This window comes from Xenia sp. Carnegie-2017, unplaced genomic scaffold (assembly GCF_021976095.1).
Source record: "Xenia sp. Carnegie-2017 unplaced genomic scaffold, XeniaSp_v1 HiC_scaffold_24, whole genome shotgun sequence".
Taxonomy (NCBI): Eukaryota; Metazoa; Cnidaria; class Anthozoa; order Malacalcyonacea; family Xeniidae; genus Xenia; species Xenia sp. Carnegie-2017.
In genome coordinates, this window is record NW_025813487.1 from 9,094,124 (window position 1) to 9,114,443 (window position 20,320).

At 33.6% G+C, this 20,320-nt stretch overlaps 1 protein-coding gene across 9 annotated transcripts in view; it reads left to right on the forward strand.

The window, feature by feature from the left end:
* Positions 1 to 17,661, forward strand: part of LOC124450596 — a 23,020-nt gene extending 5,359 nt beyond the window's left edge. For 3 of the 9 annotated variants that reach the window (XM_047001231.1, XM_047001229.1, XM_047001232.1), the window contains exons 2-4: positions 11,047 to 11,169; positions 14,846 to 14,917; positions 17,509 to 17,661. In XM_047001231.1, coding sequence (XP_046857187.1) covers positions 11,055 to 11,169; positions 14,846 to 14,917; positions 17,509 to 17,609 — 288 coding nt within the window. In that variant the 5' untranslated portion in view covers positions 11,047 to 11,054 and the 3' untranslated portion in view covers positions 17,610 to 17,661. Of the gene's footprint in view, positions 1 to 33; positions 206 to 326; positions 355 to 1,330; positions 1,458 to 1,587; positions 1,608 to 11,046; positions 11,170 to 11,660; positions 11,804 to 14,845; positions 14,918 to 17,508 lie in introns of those variants that run through there. The other 6 variants (XR_006950117.1, XM_047001230.1, XM_047001234.1 and 3 more) reach the window with 6 other exon arrangements.
* The last annotated feature ends 2,659 nt before the right edge of the window (positions 17,662 to 20,320 follow it).

Here is a 20,320-nt window from a genome sequence, read left to right on the forward strand (position 1 = left end):
TTATGTATTTTTATTTCTATAACAATTGTTTTTAGTGAGTGATGTATACTTAGTTATATAACTAGAATGTTCTACATAGACATCATTAATGTTTTATTATACTGTTTGATGAAGTAGATGCTGATTCACTCTTCATTTTCGTTTGCTATTTAAATGTGCTTATGTAATAAAACTTACATGGATAAAAGATTGATGTAACAATAAGGTATGAATTATGATCACCATTTTCGACTGAAATGTATGAGGTCGCGCGGTTTATCTTAAATCTCTCATCCGTTTGTTGAGTATGTGACATGTAAAGAACTAAATCATGCATAATTTTGTTTACACGATCTTCTTACTTCTAAAACGAAGGTAAATTTAGAAAAATTAAGCGATATTTTATAACCACATTACCGACATAACAAATTAGCTATAGCAGCATCTCGATAAAGTATGACTAAACATGAATGAGAAATCATATCTAAATTGATATACCAACTTTCTAACTATTGACAATATACTGCATGGTAAGGGAAAGCAAAACCTGTTCAAAGGTATGGGAGAGGTCAAAATAGCACACTTTTCCATGGAAAAAATGGGAATCTGTGAAAATTTATGTAGGGGGGGTAGCATGTCCAATCAAGTATCACCTCCATTTTTTACCGACGCCACTTTTGACTAATCTCTGTTTCTCTAACAAGATGTTGTTAATTGTATAGAGCAAACCATTAATTTTTAAATTAAGAACATTTGTAAAATAAGCAAATGTTAAAAATAGGAAAAATGTTTTTACACAGAGAAAGAACGCAACCGATTCTATTTTTGTGAAATGTGGATTCATGTAACACAGTGAGCTTTTAAAATTTCACTTTTGATCATGTTTGTTTTAACAGTTTTAAGATATACTTTTATTACAACTTACTGTTGTATCTACAGTGTCTTCATTTATCATACGTAAATATAATTGCGTGCAGTTGATGTTTGCCCATGTATTCATAATTTACAATGGTTTATTCAATAACAAAGATTTTTTATAATACGAACTGATTTGTGCAAGAATATACATGAATGGCATTCTTGATTAATGAGGGGAAAAAATCCATTCACAGTTTCGAAAATCGTGTCTTAACCATTGGCATTCATATCCCGTCTTAGATAGGTGATTCTCTATTCCTGAGTTAAAACTTGGGGAACTTTATAAGATTTAACACTAGTCCTTGGGAATTTGACTAATCTCAATGTTATTATGTACTCTGCATGAGGTTCTTATTTATGTATTTTTATTTCTATAACAATTGTTTTTAGTGAGTGATGTATACTTAGTTATATAACTAGAATGTTCTACATAGACATCATTAATGTTTTATTATACTGTTTGATGAAGGAGATGCTGATTCACTCTTCATTTTCGCTTGCTATTTAAATGTGTTTATGTAATAAAACTTACATGGATAAAAGATTGATGTTACAATATGGTATGAATTATGATCACCATTTTTCGACTGATATGTATGTGGTCGCGCGGTTTATATTAAATTTCTCATCCGTTTGTTGAATATGTGACATGTAAAGAACCAAATCAAGCATAATTTTGATAACACGATCTTCTTACTTCTAAAACGAAGGTAATTTTAGAAAAATTAAGTGATATTTTAGAACCACATTACCGACATAACAAATTAGCTAAAGCAGCATCTCGATAAAGTATGACTAAACATGCATGAGAAATCATATCTAAATTGATATACCAACTTTCTAACTATTGACAATATACTGCATGGTAAAAGAAAGCAAAACCTGTTCAAAGGTATGGGAGAGATCAAAATAGCACACTTTTCCATGGAAAATATGGGAACTGTGAAAATTTATGTAGGGGGGGTAGTATGTCCAATCAAGTATCACCTTCATTTTTTGCCGACGCCACTTTTGACTAATTGATGTGTGTCTAACAAAATGTTGTTAATTGTATGGAGCTCACTCTTCAGTTTCGTTCACTATTTGAATGTGTTTATGTAACAAAACTTACATAGATGAAAGATTGATGTAACATTAAATTATGAATTATGATCACCATTTTTAACTGATATGTATGTGGTCGCGTTGTTTATATTAAATCTCTCATCCGTTTGTTGAGTATGTGACATGTAAAGAACTAAAGCAAGCATAATTTTGTTCACACGGTCGTCTTACTTCTAAAACAAGGGTAATTTTAGAAAAAATAAGCTATATATATATATGTGGCAAGACACTTTATTTGCAAAGATGAGCATTTATACACATTCATCCTTCACCCATACACATTTATCCTTCACCATTACAAAATACACTGGTAATTTAAAATCAAATCTTTTATATTAAGAATTATACATTAAAATGATCTAACTGCTAACCAAGCTATAGGAACATTTTATTAAATGGGTAAACAGAAGAATTTACAAAAGGAATGATATCTGAATTATGTGGGATATTAACGATGAATTATATACCAACACTGCCAATTTACCAATAAATATACTAGCTTCATGTTTTGATATTTGACTCATTCATATTATTTTTTCATGCATAGAACCTTTGTGCTTACTTTATACATGCCATGATGACATTTAGAATTGCAAGAAAGGAAAGAATGAATAACAATAAAGCCTTCATAGTTGCTTGATCACAAAAATCAACTTCTTTGCTTCTTTACTTTATATACTTCGTGATTTAATACAATAGAAAGCAGTGAAAGGTTTTACTGAGCTACATTTATGTACATTTTGGTAGTAATATTTTTAAATTTGACCACAGTTTAATGACACGTTTATTTACATCTTTCCGAACCTTTAAAGCTCATTTGGACAATGCTTTCTCGTATTAATTTAAGACTAGGTACTTAATCAAAGAATTTATCTTTACTAACTTTAAAAGGTTAGGCAAATTGTAATTTGGACGTCACGTATGAAATATTTTTTAGCTCTCACATATTAACGCAAGGGATCACAAATATCAATTTTATCTCTTCCAGCGATCAGTACTAAGAACTTTTACTTAGTAGAATGTACTGTCTGTTTGGTATATAGTCCAATTTGGGTTGGGATAAAACACGCATGTGGGGATAAAAAACGGATAAGGGGATTAAACACGGATCTTCTTAAAATTTTACTTCTTTTCATGTGGTTGTGTTTAGCAAAATTATCTTGAAAATGTTCCATGTGCCAAATTGTATAAAAGTAAAACCAAAATGTTTTAAAACATCAATAAAAAATGCTTCACAAAAAGTTATTTCACATGTGAATATAGTTACCATATAACTCTGTACCAAGGACATTATCTATACCTTGTTTTTCTGTCTGAAAAAGTGACCCTATGTCTCAAGTTGCAGGTTAAATGTAGTGGGTAAAATGAAGTAGAATTGCACGATTAAAAGTAGATATTAGTAGAAAAAGTTTATGTTGAATTCTCGGGGATTCTTTATTTCTGTATATACACACTTGAATGTACATTATGTTCTCTAGGAATCAACGTTCTCTGCTGTTAACACTAAAATATATTCTTTGCGCTGAAACTTCATGATTTGCGTTTGTTACGCACATAGGCCCGTTCACACGATTGGATTTGTCGTATCCGATTGTTTCGGTTCCGACTTTAATTTGGTTTATTGCTCAGACTGTCGGATAATTTTGTTGATATTTATGTTCGTTTAGATATTTATATTTGTGTTATCCAGGACATTTATCGATATTTTTTTGTATTTTGCTGTTGTTCACTTGTCTTTCTCAAATCTATGTAATTTGACTAGTCAGTTTTCTTTGATCTTGATTGATGAAAATAGAGCAAACTCTATTTTCACACGATTTTTTAACTGGACGAATCAGTCTGTCGGAGGCTCACTTTTTGTGTTTAGAGGATCCGTTTTCTGGGATCCGACAATTTGTCAGTAAACTATGTAATAAACTAATAGTTGCACCGTTACTCTACTCTACTCTACTCTACCATACCGTGCGTAACTTTTAGCCATTCAGATACGCTGTCTTTTAAACTTATCCAATCAGCGATTAGGTTAAGATTGCTCTTAGTAACGCCATCGCGTTTGGGTTTGGCCATTGCAACGATTCCGTACTGAAACCATTAATGTTTCAGGATTGTGATTTTCGTGTTTGGTACTTACTTTCTTTTTTTATCATGTTTTGCGGGGCAAAAGAACCTCTTTGCAGGGCAAATAAATCTCTTCGGTGATCAAAACAGTCTCTTTGGGGATCAAAACAATTTCTTCGGAGATCAAAATAATCTCTTCTCAAACAATTGGCGAAACCTTGTCTCATTTAACAGCAATCCAATGTGGACCGTGTCCCATTAACACGTTTCACGTTAATCGTTCGAATGACGGAATGAGATCATACGAGTACATATCACACTTTCTTATATATTTTGGTTTGGCAAACATTCTGACATGCTACGTATTATTGCGAATGTTGTTTAAGACAATTTTGATGTTTTCGACAGTGAAAAGCACGTGAAGAGTTATTTATAGGATGATATGTACTATCACATGAAAATTACTCCGGTATCAAACTCCGAATTAACAAAGTCTATAGACATTCTAAATTTTCTCACAACCTTCAAACGGTTAATTGCGCGAATGGGGTGGGGAAATACGTGAGAGATATAACATGAAATATAACGGGAAAAAAGGCAAACATCAGCATTGGTATCGTTGCGATTATAAAGGGCGAGGAGAAAAATCGACTCAAATGGACATTTAGAGTTGTGGAGCGATTAGTAACAGAAAACGAAGTTGTTGTATATGGAGCAAAGCTGAGAGTTGCGAAGAGTATAATTGAACAACCCCTCCAATTACTGTATCCTATAGAGTTATCTTGTGACGTAGCTAGTAAACATGAAACTATCCTGGACACGGATATGAAGGTAGATGCCCCTGAATTCAAACGAAGGAGAAATGCCGCAAGTGTTTCAGAATGTCAGATACAAGACGAAGTAGAAAAAGAAGAGTAGGAAAATTAAGAAAACAAAGTAATTTCAATCATTAGAAAATTAACATTTCTTAATATTAATAATTTTATATTGTTTGTTATAATGGTAGTTTTCTAGTAAATGATTTGTATCTATATTCGTTTCCAACGGAGAACGAATAGGAGGAGAGTGTAAGGAAATGTGACAATTTGAATTACGTAATCATATAGTTAGTCATTAGTAAGATAAAATCACGTGAAAAAAGGGTATATTATAGACTGTATTCAATAGAGATAGGTAGTAATTTTGAGCCTTTAGTCGATGTGAAACAGTGATTAAATAAAACATTGCAAAACTTGTAAGTTAGCTGAGGCTGTATCCAAATACAACCCAACAATAACGGACTGTTCCCAGGAACAGCCTATCAATACCGGACTATATTCAGATACAGTCAGCAGGAAACAGGGGGGTCACAGGCCTGTACCTAAATACATCCCGTGGAGCATCAAGAAAAAAGACTTTATCGTGCAATAACATTATATATATATAGGTGATTATATTTGTAATCGCTCGTTTTTATCCATGCACATAAATAAATCTGTTTTATGACAGGAAAAGAATGATAGGAATGGAGCCAGAAAAAATTTTCTATAAATTTAATATCGATATTCATGATTTATATGTTTTTATTGAAACATGAAGACGCGAGAAAAAATAAAGTTGATCTTGAAACCTTCAGGATTGAAATTATTGCTACAGTTATTTTATCGTAACAAGTGAATCAATTAAGTCAATGATTAATGTTGTATTTTGTCCATACAGTCATTGTTGTGTAGTATATACAAATGAAAAGACAAAATTCTGCACACAAATGCGGAAATACATGTTTGACTTGCTGTATTAATGGCTTTTTTTAATTAGTGTTCAGACTTACCTACCTTCATTCTTACAACAAGATTAAATAGAGGCTTTTGTCTGCTATTCTTTCTTCACTGGTTGTCTAATAAGTTTACATTCCTGCTGCTAGAGCTATCATTTCAATAACTTTTACTTTTTAGTACAAATGTTCCATGGAAACTTTACAGTATTGTGGTGTGTTGCAAATGTTTGTATGAGTCAGTCAGTACATTTCAGTCGTAGTGTAAAGTTTCCAGTGGGGTGTCTAGCATCAACGCTCATTTTATGTTTCATGATTTTTTAGAGATTTGTTATCAGTGCTAAGAAATATCTAAATGCACTCGCACTAATTTTCTGCAAACTGTAAAGGCTTACAATAGTACAATGAAATTGCTACAAACACGAAACGTTGTAGAACATTAATTTATCCATAAAAATTTGCACTTTAACTATAACGCTTTTCGTTAGTGCTGGCACCATGTTAACATTCTGAAGGCTCGAGTTTAGAATGTTATCAATTCTGGATTGACTACATTCAAATACCTCGAGTTGGTGAGATGATCATGGACATAGGACAGCAAAATTAAAATTTCCGCAAACATCTACTTTCGTATGAACTATTAAAATTTGCGTATATAATGTCTACACTGATGCTACAATACCATTTATAGTCCAGCTGTTAATGATAAAATTCTTCACTTTGATGATACAAGTATGAAACTTTCTCACATTCTTACTATGCCTAGTAACACAAAATTTTGATATAGGGCCAGCTCATATTTTACATTTATAACGAGTTCTGCGAATGTCGTGTTTGATGACGTCATCGGTAGTAAAAAAAATAAAGTTCAGAGAAATCTGCAATTTCCCTGTATATTCTTATACAACAGCTAAAGACGATAAAAAAACTATATTACAACTTTTGCTTTTGAGCAATACATTCTGAAATATTCTACAATAAAAGTGTTTTAAAAGTGCTGACTCAGCACTTTTGTTTTGTGCTATTGCTCTTTCTTAAATACATTGGAAAAGCGCCTAACGAAGAGCAGTAATATTAAAATAATTTTAATGCCCTCATGTTATTGACAATCACCCCCACAATTACACAAACGAGTACAAACTAAATGTGCTTTGACGTATTTACAACGACTAGAACATGAACTTTTGCATCCGCAACGAATAAGTTCATAACAGGCATCTTTAACTTGAGGGAGATTTGTCCACTTTGGTAACCAAGAATTTTCATCACGGTACCAGCCCCAACCTGACGGAGTTGGTATAACCTGCTCTTTCAAGCAGCACTGCCCCCAGAAAAATCCACCCTGCAACAATGAACGCTTAGTGTGCTGGAGCAACGCTTCTTGGGTTGGTGGAATGTTATCCAGTGTTCTGGACTTTTTGGCAAACAAGTCTTGTCTAGCCTCATTGACTCTGGTGAGATTACTTGTACGATCGTATAAGAGGACCACATATCGCTCAATCACCTGCAAAACATTATATGAATCATAATAGAGACCTTATTTGATAGATAATACATGCCTTTGGCGGTTTCTGAATTACCTGCAAGGACGAACAATCAATCCTTTCTGGCAACAAATTTAGCTCTTGCAACGCTAATGTTAGCTCTGGAAATACATTCCATACATCCCATGCAGTTTTCTTTCCTCGACCTCCAAAAAAGGAAACAGTATCACAACCCGTAAAAGCGTTAAACAACGGTAGAACAGATGCCTTGTCAGGTCCGATAGTCGATGCAATTGTATGCGCGGGAATATAACGCGAGTGCTTTCCTGTGCCATAAAGAATCCATAATTCTTCTGCTTTGATGTTTTTCACAATTGAAATGGCCAGTATCAATACGTCTGTATCATTTGTTCTTACAACAATCCTCTGGTGGCCGCAGTCACTTGCATCTAACACGTGCACCATCAATCGTGTGTCAGCCTCTTCATGATTACATGATTCCAACATTGATACTTCGGTTCTTTTAGGGAAGCACAAGACCTTTTCTTCAAATGTACTGTCTCTTCCTTCTTGAATCTGCTGGGAAATAACTTTCTGCGCTAAGAAATTGAATAGATCCATTTTGTTGGCATCTACGCGCAGGAAGCCCTTCCAGTCAGTAGGGATACGTGCTGTCGATGAAACCTTGCGGCGTTGACCAAAGCCTCTCTTCTCCCGTGCGTTTTTTTTCAGCGAATCCTCTTTGTATACATCCCACACTAAATCAATTCTTTTAGCTGATTGAAATTGCTTTAACACATAAGGAATGAAAGCAAACTGAGCGTACTCTTCGAACGTTTCCCAAGTTCCAGGTGAAATCATTTGAACAACAACAGCCCGTCTAAAATAATAACATCGGGAGTTGGTGACTGAACTTTGGTAATGGGCTCGATACACTTTGTCAAGTCTGCTTTATTACCAGTACGCAAACTTCCTGCTTGTGAGAGAGATGGTGGCCATGGTTTGTTCTCATATTTAAAGAAATCATCAAGATCACCACTTCGATTTTGACTGGCTATATACAATCTTGAAAATAAAGCACAGTCTAGTTTCAGAGTTTGTATATTTACTTTATATTTTGACGAAACACTTTTTCTTCCTGTTTTAAACGTTGGCAGACTATTTTTTTTCAACGTTTCAGTAATACTCTTGCTTCTCTCAACAAATCTTTCTTTAACAAATGCTTGATATTGTTCTTCTCCAAGGGTTACAACATTCTTCACCGTGTCAACAACGGAACTGTTCATCACGTCATTTGTGTGGATGGCAAATAGGTCTTCGCTCTCTTCTACAAAAGGATTCCCCATCCCATGAAAATTGGAGACGACATTTGAGACATCTTTATAAAATTCTCTTTGAATGGATGGAGTTTGCTCATGGTGTAGCTGACTGTCGACATGTGTACTCATCTCGAATTCCCTAATTATTCGTGCAATTTCTGGACCTGCAATCATCCATCTCCTTAAAGCTGAAAGGTTTTCGGTTAGTCCCACAGCACCAACTTCTCCCTTTACCACTGCATTAACCTGCTCGTGAGCATGATCTAATGCTATAGCTGAAAACTGTTTCTTCGTTTTATGCACCACAAACGAGCCCTTGGAGAACTGGTTAAAGACGTCAGGGTGTTTGAATGGAAGCTCCGACATATCACAGATATGGACAGAAAGCCATCTTGCATAATTAACATTGTCCAAACCAAACATCCAAGGGACAAGTTGCTTAATTGACTGGAAGTATAAGGAGAAATTAGCTTCTCTAAATGATCGCACTAGTTGTAAACAAAGTAATTCTAGTTCCAAAACTCTGGTCCAATACAGAAACTGAGGATGATCCTTTGACATATCTTCTTTCCAATTAGGTTTTTTCAATTAGGTTATTCTGAATGCTAACACAAGTAAGGTAATAAATCTTAAAGAAACTTAATTGAATGTTCTTCATTGTTTCGATACGATTTATCATTGCACTATGGTGAAAGCCGTGAGGGCACATTGTTATACACTTTATATACATATATATAATATATATAAAAGTGCTGACTCAGCACTTTTCAGAATATTCCATGCACAATATTTGGGAAAGTATTGCCCAAAAGAAAAAGTTGTAATATAGTTTTTCCATCGTCTTTAGCTGTTGTATAAGAATATACAGGGAAATTGCAGATTTCTCTGAACTTTATGTTTTTTTTACTACCGATGACGTCATCAAACACGACATTCGCAGAACTCGTTTTAAATGTAAAATATGGGCTGGCCCTATATCAAAATTTTGTGTTACTAGGCATAGTAAGAATGTGAGAAAGTTTCATACTTGTATCATCAAAGTGAAGGGTTAGGTGTTTTTTTTGTCGTTAACAGCTGGACTATTATAGTTATGCACTTAAAAATGTTCTCTCCCTTTCATGGGTCAATGGTCGGTCATTGTGTGTTGAGAGTTGTCTATCTTGTCAAAATTTAAGACGTTTGACCCATATACGTGGAAGTTACGCGAGATCACGCGCGTGACCTCACATTGCAATTAAATAAGGAACTGCAGCCTGCTGTGAGAAATATTTAAAATTCTTTATGTTATCATCCACGTCAACGTTAAATATTTTTCTGGCGATATATGATCATGATATCAAGAAATATTCCTTTCATCCAATAAAATAGTAGGATAAAGATTTTTGATTGGTTTTCTTTTTACAATTTTCTGCTGACCGTTTTTATGGCTGTCACGACTTTACCTGACTTCTTGACATACTTAGCATAATAGTTACCATGTTGGCCCTTCACCCCAATAATATTTTTTTGTCCTGTGGAAAATCAAGCTTTACTTCAAATAAGTTATAGATAGCTGCTCATTCTTTTAATGTCATCATTACAGAAAAATGTTAGCTTTTTAAAAATTACAAATTATAAATAACATCGTGATTAAACGTTCATTCACGTCATTTAAATTAAATCAATAAATAATCAACGGAAAATTGTTAACTCACATGACGTGCGTATTCCATGGTTCAGTGGAGTATTGTTAAGATGAATGTGATAGGGGCCTTTGAACAATAATAACAACCAATTGTTAGAGCGATTAATAATTTTTGTCTTATTGCGATTGGTTTAGACGATCACAATAGATTTTCCTGAATTCCAGTGGTGGCTCTGATCGTAATTTTTATCATGCTTTAGAAAATTACTATGAAACGATAAAACAATCAATTCCAACAGTAAGCTTGACTGTGTTAGCTCAGTTGGCTATAAGTCGAAATCGGTTAAACTAGTCGCAATAAGACAAAAATTTAACGAATCAATTACACTATTGACCAATGGAATGGCTCAAATGAGCGTTCTTAAACTGCCTTATCCATGAAACCAGTCGAGCCACCTCACTTATCAGTCAGTCAGTTAATATAATTCGAGATATGTTAAAATCCACCGATCTGTTTACCAACGAGATATTTATTTAGGTTTTCAGAAGTAAAACAGAATTTTGTCAATGTATTTCCAACGATAATAAATCGGGAATTAAATGATCACAAGAAATTGTAATCATTAGATTTGATAAGTAATATTTCAACTATAAGCATCAGTCGCGTGACTGATTTGAGAAAACCTAGATCTGTGCCCTTATTAATTTATAATAGTTTGGATGTAAATATTAATATTTCATGCACCAGACTCTTCTTTAAAAACGATGAATTTGTATCATTAAAGTGTAAGCTGCTTTTGGCTTTAGATGTTGTGATGGCGTCAGCTTTAAGGAAGGCGGAAGAGGAAACTAACTGGATTAAGTTGATGGGACTGATTGTTGATTGTGGTGGAGAGGCTTTAAGAATAACATTGAGGAAACAACTGTCAGGTACTGATTTATTTAATGTTTTAAATGACAGTAAAAATTATGATAAACTTTTGTTGCTAAAAGATAAGCAAATAAAGCAACATCAATGGGATTTACTGTATCCTCCTCCTCCAATGTTACCAAATGAAAATGAGTTTGACATTACTTTACTTTGTATTCTCCTGCGTAATATTTGTGGTATGAAGCCACCGCATGATCCAATCTGGACGTCAGTAAACGATCCCAATGATCCTTCAACTGAAGCAAATATTACTCGTATTAGGCTTTTTCGTAATAAGAATTTTGGTCACAATCCTAAAACATCAGTAAGCTTTGAAAAATTTGGAAGTTTATGGTTGGAAATAAGCAAACCATTACAAAGTTTAGGAATAAGTAAGGAAGAAATAGATAGAATAAAGAATAAGTCATTTGGTAATGAAGAGTGTGAAAGGATTTCGAAAGAATGGGATGCGTTCAAAAGCGATTTGACTGATCTTATTCAAACTCATCAGAAAGGTGTTAAGAGAACTGTGGATGGTTTAGAGAAAGAATTGGAACAAGTAAAAGATAGCGTCTCAGTAATTAAAGACGAAGTACATGAAATACGACATCACTCTCACTTAGGTCCAGAAGAAGATATGTTGACAAAAAACTTGTAAGTTGTAACTTTGAAAGTGAAATAAGGCATCATTATGAAAAATTTTAAAGGGAACACGTGATTGGGTTTTAAAGAGTTTTAGCTTGGTTTGAAGACGATACTTCTCAAAATCGCGCATTTATTATTTCTGCTGTTGCTGGTATGGGTAAATCTGTAATTGCAGCTACTTTATGTAAACGTTATCCACAATATTTGACTGCAGTTCATTTCTTTCAACACAACAACAGTCGTTACAATAAAGCCAATGTACTTCTTCAATCTTTAGCGTTGCAAGTTAGTCGTAATTTTCCTGCTTACAAACAACTTCTTGTGAAAAAACTCTCAGGTCAACTCTCTCAGCCTTTGAATAACATGAATGTTGAAGGATTATTTTCCTTCTTTTACTGAGTTGTTTTATAATATCTCAGAACTTCCCAAGCGAATGTTAGTTGTGCTGGATGCCCTTGATGAATGTGGTTATCTAGAAAGGGATGACCTTACTAATTTGATTGCCAACCACTTACACAAACTTCCGCCTTGTTTTCGCTTTGTAATTACCACGAGACCTAACGAAGTTGCTTTGAATAAGTTCGAAAAATTAAATCCACTGTTCATTAATTGCAGCGATGATCGCAATTTAGAGGATATTAAATTTTTGATTGAAGAAGGAATTGGCTCTACTGACAGCCTTCCTAATTTTAAAAACATTTTGGTAGAAAAAGCTGACGGACTTATATTGCTTCGCTTCTTAGCGGTGAAGTGAAAAATCAGGATTTGTTGAATGGTTCCATACCAAAAGATCTCAATGAATATTATGAAATTTGCTTAACAAGATTAAGTAAGGAATTATTAGATTCGTTTAAAATCAGTGAAAAAGCATTTCTATTAATGTTAAGTATTTTGACTGTAGCTAAAGGACCTCTTCCGTGGCAAATAGTCGAGAATATACTTTGTTTTAATTCGAAGCGCGCCTCAATTGGGGTTAGAAAAATTATCTCTTGTCTGTTTGTTACCAATGAAGATGGATGTGTTTCGTTTTTTCACAAATCCTTAATTGATTGGTTGTTGGATGATCGAACACATGATTACTCAGTAGAAACTTCACGTGGTCATCGAGTTGTTTTACAATTTTGCTTAAAACTTTGGATAATCTCAAAGCTGAAGGTGTAAACTATGACAAAATTAAGCATGTGACAGTGAGGTATTCAGTCAAGTATTGGTTGCATCACGCGCTGGAAATTTCCAATAACAATGATTTGGTTCAAAATGTTGGTAAATATCTCATTGACTTAGAAATTTTACTTGCCTCTGTTTGGATTGATGCAGATCTTACTTTGGAAAATTTTTCTTGATTAATGAGCATGCCGTGTATTTTGATCTTCTTGAGAAAATTCGATCATTATTTAATGACATTTACGTTGTTCTTACATGGCATTTCAATAGTGATGATGAAAAGAATTTTGCAAAATGTTATTAATCAAGTTAATGGTCTTGCGTCGCAGGCTTCCGATTTGCTTAAAAACGTTTTAATGATCACCCATATCTCGAGAAAATCGATACAGGTTTTGTGAAAGCTCGGCTTTTTCTACTAAGAGCAAAAGTAGTATCGCTCGATGTTTCTCGCAATCATGATTACGTCGTTTGTGGGTATCTCACAGAATTTGTACAACTTTTTTCGTTGAACACAAACAGGTGCTTATGGATAAAAAACATGAGAATTCAGTTAAGGGAAGCGGGAAACCTCGGGTTTTGTGTTGTCTTTCATCCATTTAAAGATTTAATTTTTGCTTCTCAACTAGACAAGGTGATAAATATTAAAGGGAAAATATGCCCTAGTCCGTTTCATTGTGATGATTTTACTTCTAAGTTCTTTGAGAACCAATGTTTTTCCAAGGATAAGTACACAATGGTCACTAGTTATTTAGATACTTTGACAGTATGGGACGTTAAAAAAGAAGAAAAGAAGCAAAATTTTACATTGCACAATTACATAACTTCGCTCTGTTTTAGTAAATCCGAAAGATTTTTGGGTGTTACTGAGAAGGTGGAGAAGGGGGAGGTGGTGGAGAAGGGGGTGGGATTTCGTATATACGATGTATCGGAAGGTTATGAGCCATTCGTTTTCTCGCATAAATTGCCTACTGGTCTTTGTATCATGTCCAGTATAGGCGATAACTCTTGGTGCTGTAAGTCTGGTAAGAAATTATTCATTGTAAATCCCAATGGTGAAGAACTTACTAATTTTGCTAGTAAGAGCTTGTATGATTATTTGTTTCCTATTGATCCTTTTGATAACATCATTCCAATTTCTTTTTCCCCGACAAATGCGGAAACATTTTTTGTTTGTTAAATGACGACAATGTTCTCGTGTTTGGCAAAAATGTCAACCCTTATGTATTTTTAGTACCGCTCACACACTTAACAACTGATGTTAAATGTGGCAGTAAAATTTGCACCAATGGCAATTTTCTATATCAGTTTAATGACTTTAAAGAAAGAAGTCAAGAAAAATCAAATTTGATCATTAAAAATCTGAATACGGGTGACACTTTTGTAAGGAAATGTCTTCTTAAGGACATAATAGCAGTAAAAAAATGCAGTAATTTTGCATAGAGAATATGATATTCCAGAGCTTTGGAATAATGACTTGACAAATTTGCTGTACAGTTTTGATGAACTGAAAGAAACCAAGAGAATTTTGAGTGTGAGTGATGTATTAATTGCTTGTCAGACAGCTAACTCTGTTGTGTTTTTTAATATCGAAAACAAGCGAGAAGAATTTGCACTAAAGTTTGAAAGACGTAAGCATTTGTCGGTTTTAGTAATAGCATGTAGCGTTAAGTTTCACGTGTTTGCACAAGTCTATGTTAGAATAAAAACTTACTCTTTGTGGTGTAGAAAATCTTGTAGATGGTTGGGAAGACATTTGTCAGAATCAAATAAGAAGTGTTGATCGCGCTGAATTTTCCCCATTGGCAGATAAGTTGTTGGTGTTCGAGTACTACCATTTTCTACACGTATATGACGTCAATAACAAACAAATTATTTATAATGTTACAGGAGATGAAGTTGACGGTAGCATTGCGTTTCTGGATAGTAGATACATAATACGTGAAAGTTCAGTACCTTATGGTTGGTTGATACTAAAAATAAAAGAAATTGTTGCCGTCACGAACTTTCATTATTAGGCGTGTATGCTTGTTTCTGCCGCAAAAGCAAACATGTTTATACCTTCTTTGACGATAATAACGTTTTGGCTGAAGGATTTAAAATCATATTACCTCAAAATAATATGGATCATTCAACGCAATATTTTTCAGTTTGTTTGATCGATGATGACATATTGTTCTTATTTCATGACCATGTTTCTATGATGGCCAAGAAAACCCATGCATGCATGCATGTCATTTTTTTCAAACGTCATATTTTCAGTGACTGTAATTTCATTTCATTTTTTCAGGTGATCACTATTTATTATGTCATTTTTTTTTATTAGGAACGATTTCATGTCTTTAGCCATATGTCACAACCAAAATTTTATAGCTACATTAGCTTTTTGGATTCTTTTCATTTTTGATTAAAGTTAACATATGCTGTATTATGTAAAAGGAATTCTTCTTTTATAGTAACATAATGACAATCAATTGTTACTGTATTACATTTTATTACATAACTGTGATCAAATTCTAAGATAAGGTGAAGAGGACTCGAAGATGTTAGCCAATGGAAACGTTTATTAACGTTGTTGTCAATTTTTGTTTGAAATTGGCAAACAACGAAACACTAATTGTTTGAAATCTTGAGACACAGTGTCTTTGTTTCATTCAGTCACAATCAATAAGTGAGGTAACTTTTTTCTTTAGTCTCAGTCAATAATTGTTACCAAATAAAAAACCCATAAAAGGACTTGTTCCATATAAAGTCCAACACAATAAACTTCGACATATTCTTCAACAAACTCTCAGCCCGAATCGGTCTAAATGTTTGTAGAAGAATATGTCGAAGAAAATAATGTTATAAATGATTAAAATAGTGGTATTTCGTTCAAGTATTGTTATAGGATTTTGGGTTAAAATTGGCAAAGATCAGTACGAACGTATTCAATTCTTGCACAATTGAGAGGGTCAAATAATTATAAATTTAAACAATAAGCATGGGCAGCGCAGTGTATTGTGGTTCGTAAAGATCTTGACTGGATTTATTTTGAAGAAGGTAGAACATTTTTGAAAGCCAAGCTCATGTATATGCGGTTAGGCAAGTTTGTATTGTTAAAACTTATAGTTAGAGAGGCTCTAATCAAAGAAATTACAGTCCAAATAATTTTAAATTCACTCTACTCTTCATTCTGTACTTTACACTGTCTTTTACTAAAAACTTTGACTAGTATGAATGCTGAAGTAAATTATTAAAGCAAATATATAGAAAACCAAACCACGTGAACCAATAAATGTGAAGAAACATGTGAAGCAGTAAACTGTACAATAGAATTCAACTTCATAATGGACATTCAATTTTGTGATAAACACGTCCCATTGATTCTAAACTATCCAAACTATGTGTTATTGTACGAACGAGAAAAGTTAACAAAAGCTATAAAGAGTTTTGCAACTACAAAGAAAGAACAAAAGCTACAGTACTGCATGTGAAAGGAAGCTCGAGGATACATCTATGACTTTTACTGAGAAATTTTAAATCAAGAATTTTTGCTCTGTAAACACCTGTGCTTTGTGAATAAATCGTATTATTTATGGACTTCGACAAAAGAGGGCTTTGTATTGTTGGGCAAGCGAAGCCTAAGAACTTAATTAAACGTATTTGTAATAAAATTCTTCAACAATTAAAAGAGCTTTATCCACTCAAAGATCAGCGAGCATACTGGAAATGGATGTCCAACGAGATTTGATATGTATCAATTTAAAGCATAATGAAAATTTTCACTGTCTTACTTTAAACCAAAGAATGACTAATTTATCTACTAAAGCACTTTGTGGCACAGTTTTCTATTTTCTTAAACTATGAAGTTTCATCTGCGAGCAGAACTGGAGGACAAAAGCTCTGTGATTTTACTGTGATATTGGTTATTGACTTTGTTGACAACACTTTCAAAACCTGAAAGTGAAAAATGTTCATCCACACAACCATTTTCAAGAGATTTTCAAATGTTGTTCACAAACTGTAAACACTTAAAGTGACTGAACATTTGTGAGAGAGAATAGAAGAATGTCGCATGATTACAAAGGTTTTGTACCAAATGGGCTATCGTTAGCATTTTGTCGATGCCTCAACCTGGAGTGACAGTTTCATGTCTGCTTTGTTTTATATAAATAATATGTCTAGTCTAAAGTAACATCAATATGTGAAAGTAACGTCAATCTACAACGATGAGAAGTATACGATACTTTGAACGTTTTTCTCAAGAAATTAAGTCTTTTAAGGATTTTTCAATAGTTATTTTCTAAATTTTCTATGTTTTCTTTGTATATGTCGTCAATAAATGTAGCGTAACCAGTTCACTCATTAAGTTTTACTGTGCAAATTTAAAAATTGAAAATTAATGTGGCCGTATTCTAAAGAAATGAATGATTATGATGCTCAAAAATTTGCATAGCAGGACTAACAAGAGTGGGCTAGTTACATTATTAGTCAATGATTTATTGTTGTATGGAACTATGTATATGTGATATTACTGTCCATTTGAAGGAAATGAATTGTTCATTTTGTAGGACAAAAACAGGCAGTTGATATGTGTGTCAAAATTTGGCAAAAAGATAATGGAATAATTTTAGTCGATTTTAATAACAAGTATTTGCATGACTTTTATTAATTTTGCATTGTAATATAGAATGTAATCGTAAAGAAATTGTTTTGTTGAAAAATTATTGCGTTATGTTTGTGTTTGAATAATGTGACTCCAGTGATTCCTGACCTAAAATGTTGCTATAAATTGTTGCAGCTTTTTAAGCCTGATCTAAAATCTTAGTGTAGAATAACTTATATGTTTTTATAGTGTTGCTCATAATTTTTTTAGGCAAGCCATAAAAAGCAACAGATCTTACTCCACACACTTACACTAATGTAGGTTATCATTCAAGGTACTTTAGGGTAAACCAGTATTGTTTTTTTTGTGTTTTTGCTAATCATCTATGTCATCTACAGTCGAACAAGTTGATTGTATTTGATCACTTTATTTGGTTACTTTGCTGTGGGCTATAACATATATATACATATATACATATATATTTGCAAAAATTATTCCATGTTGGTTTTTAAGATAGAAAAAGTTTTTAGGACATTTACAAGTGGAAAATCAATTGGATCTCTACGTTTTCCAGCACGTGGTCTAAGTATACCTAACCGAAACTAAGTAGGACAGCTGGTGTAGTTTCTGAGAGTTGCTATGTAACATTTCCTATACTACTACTATACCTTAAATATTTAACGCAGGCATATTTATAACAGATAGCAAATGCGTACGTCAAAATTAGGTGAGGACAGATCAAAGCTTCTGTACTTTGGCCAGTTTAGACGTTATTTAAATAGATTATCTTTTGGTTTCTTAAATCATGAAATTTTCAAAAGGGAAAAAATGAAGAATGGCTACATGGATGTGTGGAGGATTATGTCTGATGCTAAGAAGCATGAAAAATCTAAATTGCATTTAACTGCTTTTAAGACATGGAATACTTATGGAGCTAGTAAACGAATTGATTGTCTTATGTCCCTTGCAAGAAGAAATGAGATTCAGTGTCACAATGAGGAGGTAAGACAAATAGCAAATAGAAAAATTTTAAAAACTGTTACTGAGGCAGTGCTGTATTCGTCAAAGCAAGAATTGCCATTTAGATGTAACGAGGAGTCCGAAGGTAGCTCGAACAAAGATAATTATAGAGAATTGCTCGAATGTTTTGCTAAGTTTGATTCTGTTTTTAAGCGTCGACTGCACAGTAGAATAGCACAATCTGATATAGTTGGCAACAGAAGATTTACTGGAGTCTCCCCCGTAATGTAAAATGATCTTATCAGCTGTCTTGTTTCAATTATTGAAGATGAAATCATAAAAGAAATAAATGATTGCACATTTATGAGTATTTAGGTTGATGAAGCATCTGATGTGTTCACCAAAGAGCAGCTAAGTGCTATTGCTCGGTTTGACAAAGCAAGTAAAATTATTGAGAGGCAATTAGGATTTGTCGATGTAAGTATGAACAGAAATGCTACAGCAATATCACAAGTTGCCAAAGAAAACTTAGTGAGTATTCTGTTATAAAAGAAAAACTGGTTTTGCAAACATATAGGGGTGCTTCTGTCATTTCTGGCCATATCAATGTTGTTCAAGCATTGGTTTGACAAGAGTATCCTTTTGCTCATTTTGTTCATTGTGCAGCTCATAGGTTGAACCTGGTCCTATGCCAGTCAGCCTCATCAATTTCTCCTGTTAAAATCTTTTTCATTATTATAGGTACATTCAGCACATTTACAAGCAATGCCTCAAAAGTGAAAACTTTTCTCACATCAAACAACCTTGAGTTTCCTGCCACTGGTGAAACAAGATGGTATCATCGCTCTCGAGTAATCAATGTATTGCACAAAAACTATGAAAAACTTTTAGATATTTTGAGGAGGTACTTAAAAAACCAGCTGGATGGGATGATGAGTCATTAAGTAAAATAAGTGGCTTACTGCATTATCTTGATAGCTTTCTCTTTTGTTTTCTAGTGTGTGTATTTTACAGGATTATAGAACAGTCCAAAATTTTGTATTCCATTCTTCAAATTAGGGAAACCCATTTTAACTATGGCATAAGCAAGATTGACTATTTCAAGAAGTTTATTGTATCACTTCGCACAGATCAAGCTTTCACTGAGTTTTATCAAACTTCACTAGAAAAAGTTGGCCTAACAGGAACCGGAGCAGATGGTAGATACAATTATAAACAGCTTTATTTTGAGATTATTGATTCCATTAAAGGCATGTTAAGTGAACGATTTCAAGATTTTAATCAGTTGGAGTTCTTAGACCTTGTAAATCCTAAACTATTTACTACATGGAAGGGCATAGTTCCACGGGAGAAGATCAATCTTCTCAAGGATAAGTATAGTCCTCATTTTGACATCCCAACTTTGGAGAGTCAACTTTCCTTCATTTACAATGACAAGGACTTTCACAATAAGTGCAGTAATGAGATGCTTAAATACATCGTCAACTGATAAGTGGTAAGTTTGTTAAAATTGAATTGAATGGTGTCTTGGCAGTGGCAAGTGCTTCAGTAGAGAGGTCGTTTTCTTGCTTGAAAAGGGTCAAAAGCTGTTTGAGGAATAGATTGGTTCAAGGTCGGCTTAGCTCTTTGTGTAGAATATCTATTTACAAAGATATCATTGAACAAAAAGAAGAACCAGAGGTGTTGCATAATGGGGTGGTTGAAAAATTTGTAGAAAAACCCAGGAGGCTGGCCTTTCTTTATAAATGATGGGTATTGTATGTGTTTTGATATTTGTTCTTATAATGTATGGTACTTCAATGAGAAAATTAAGCATA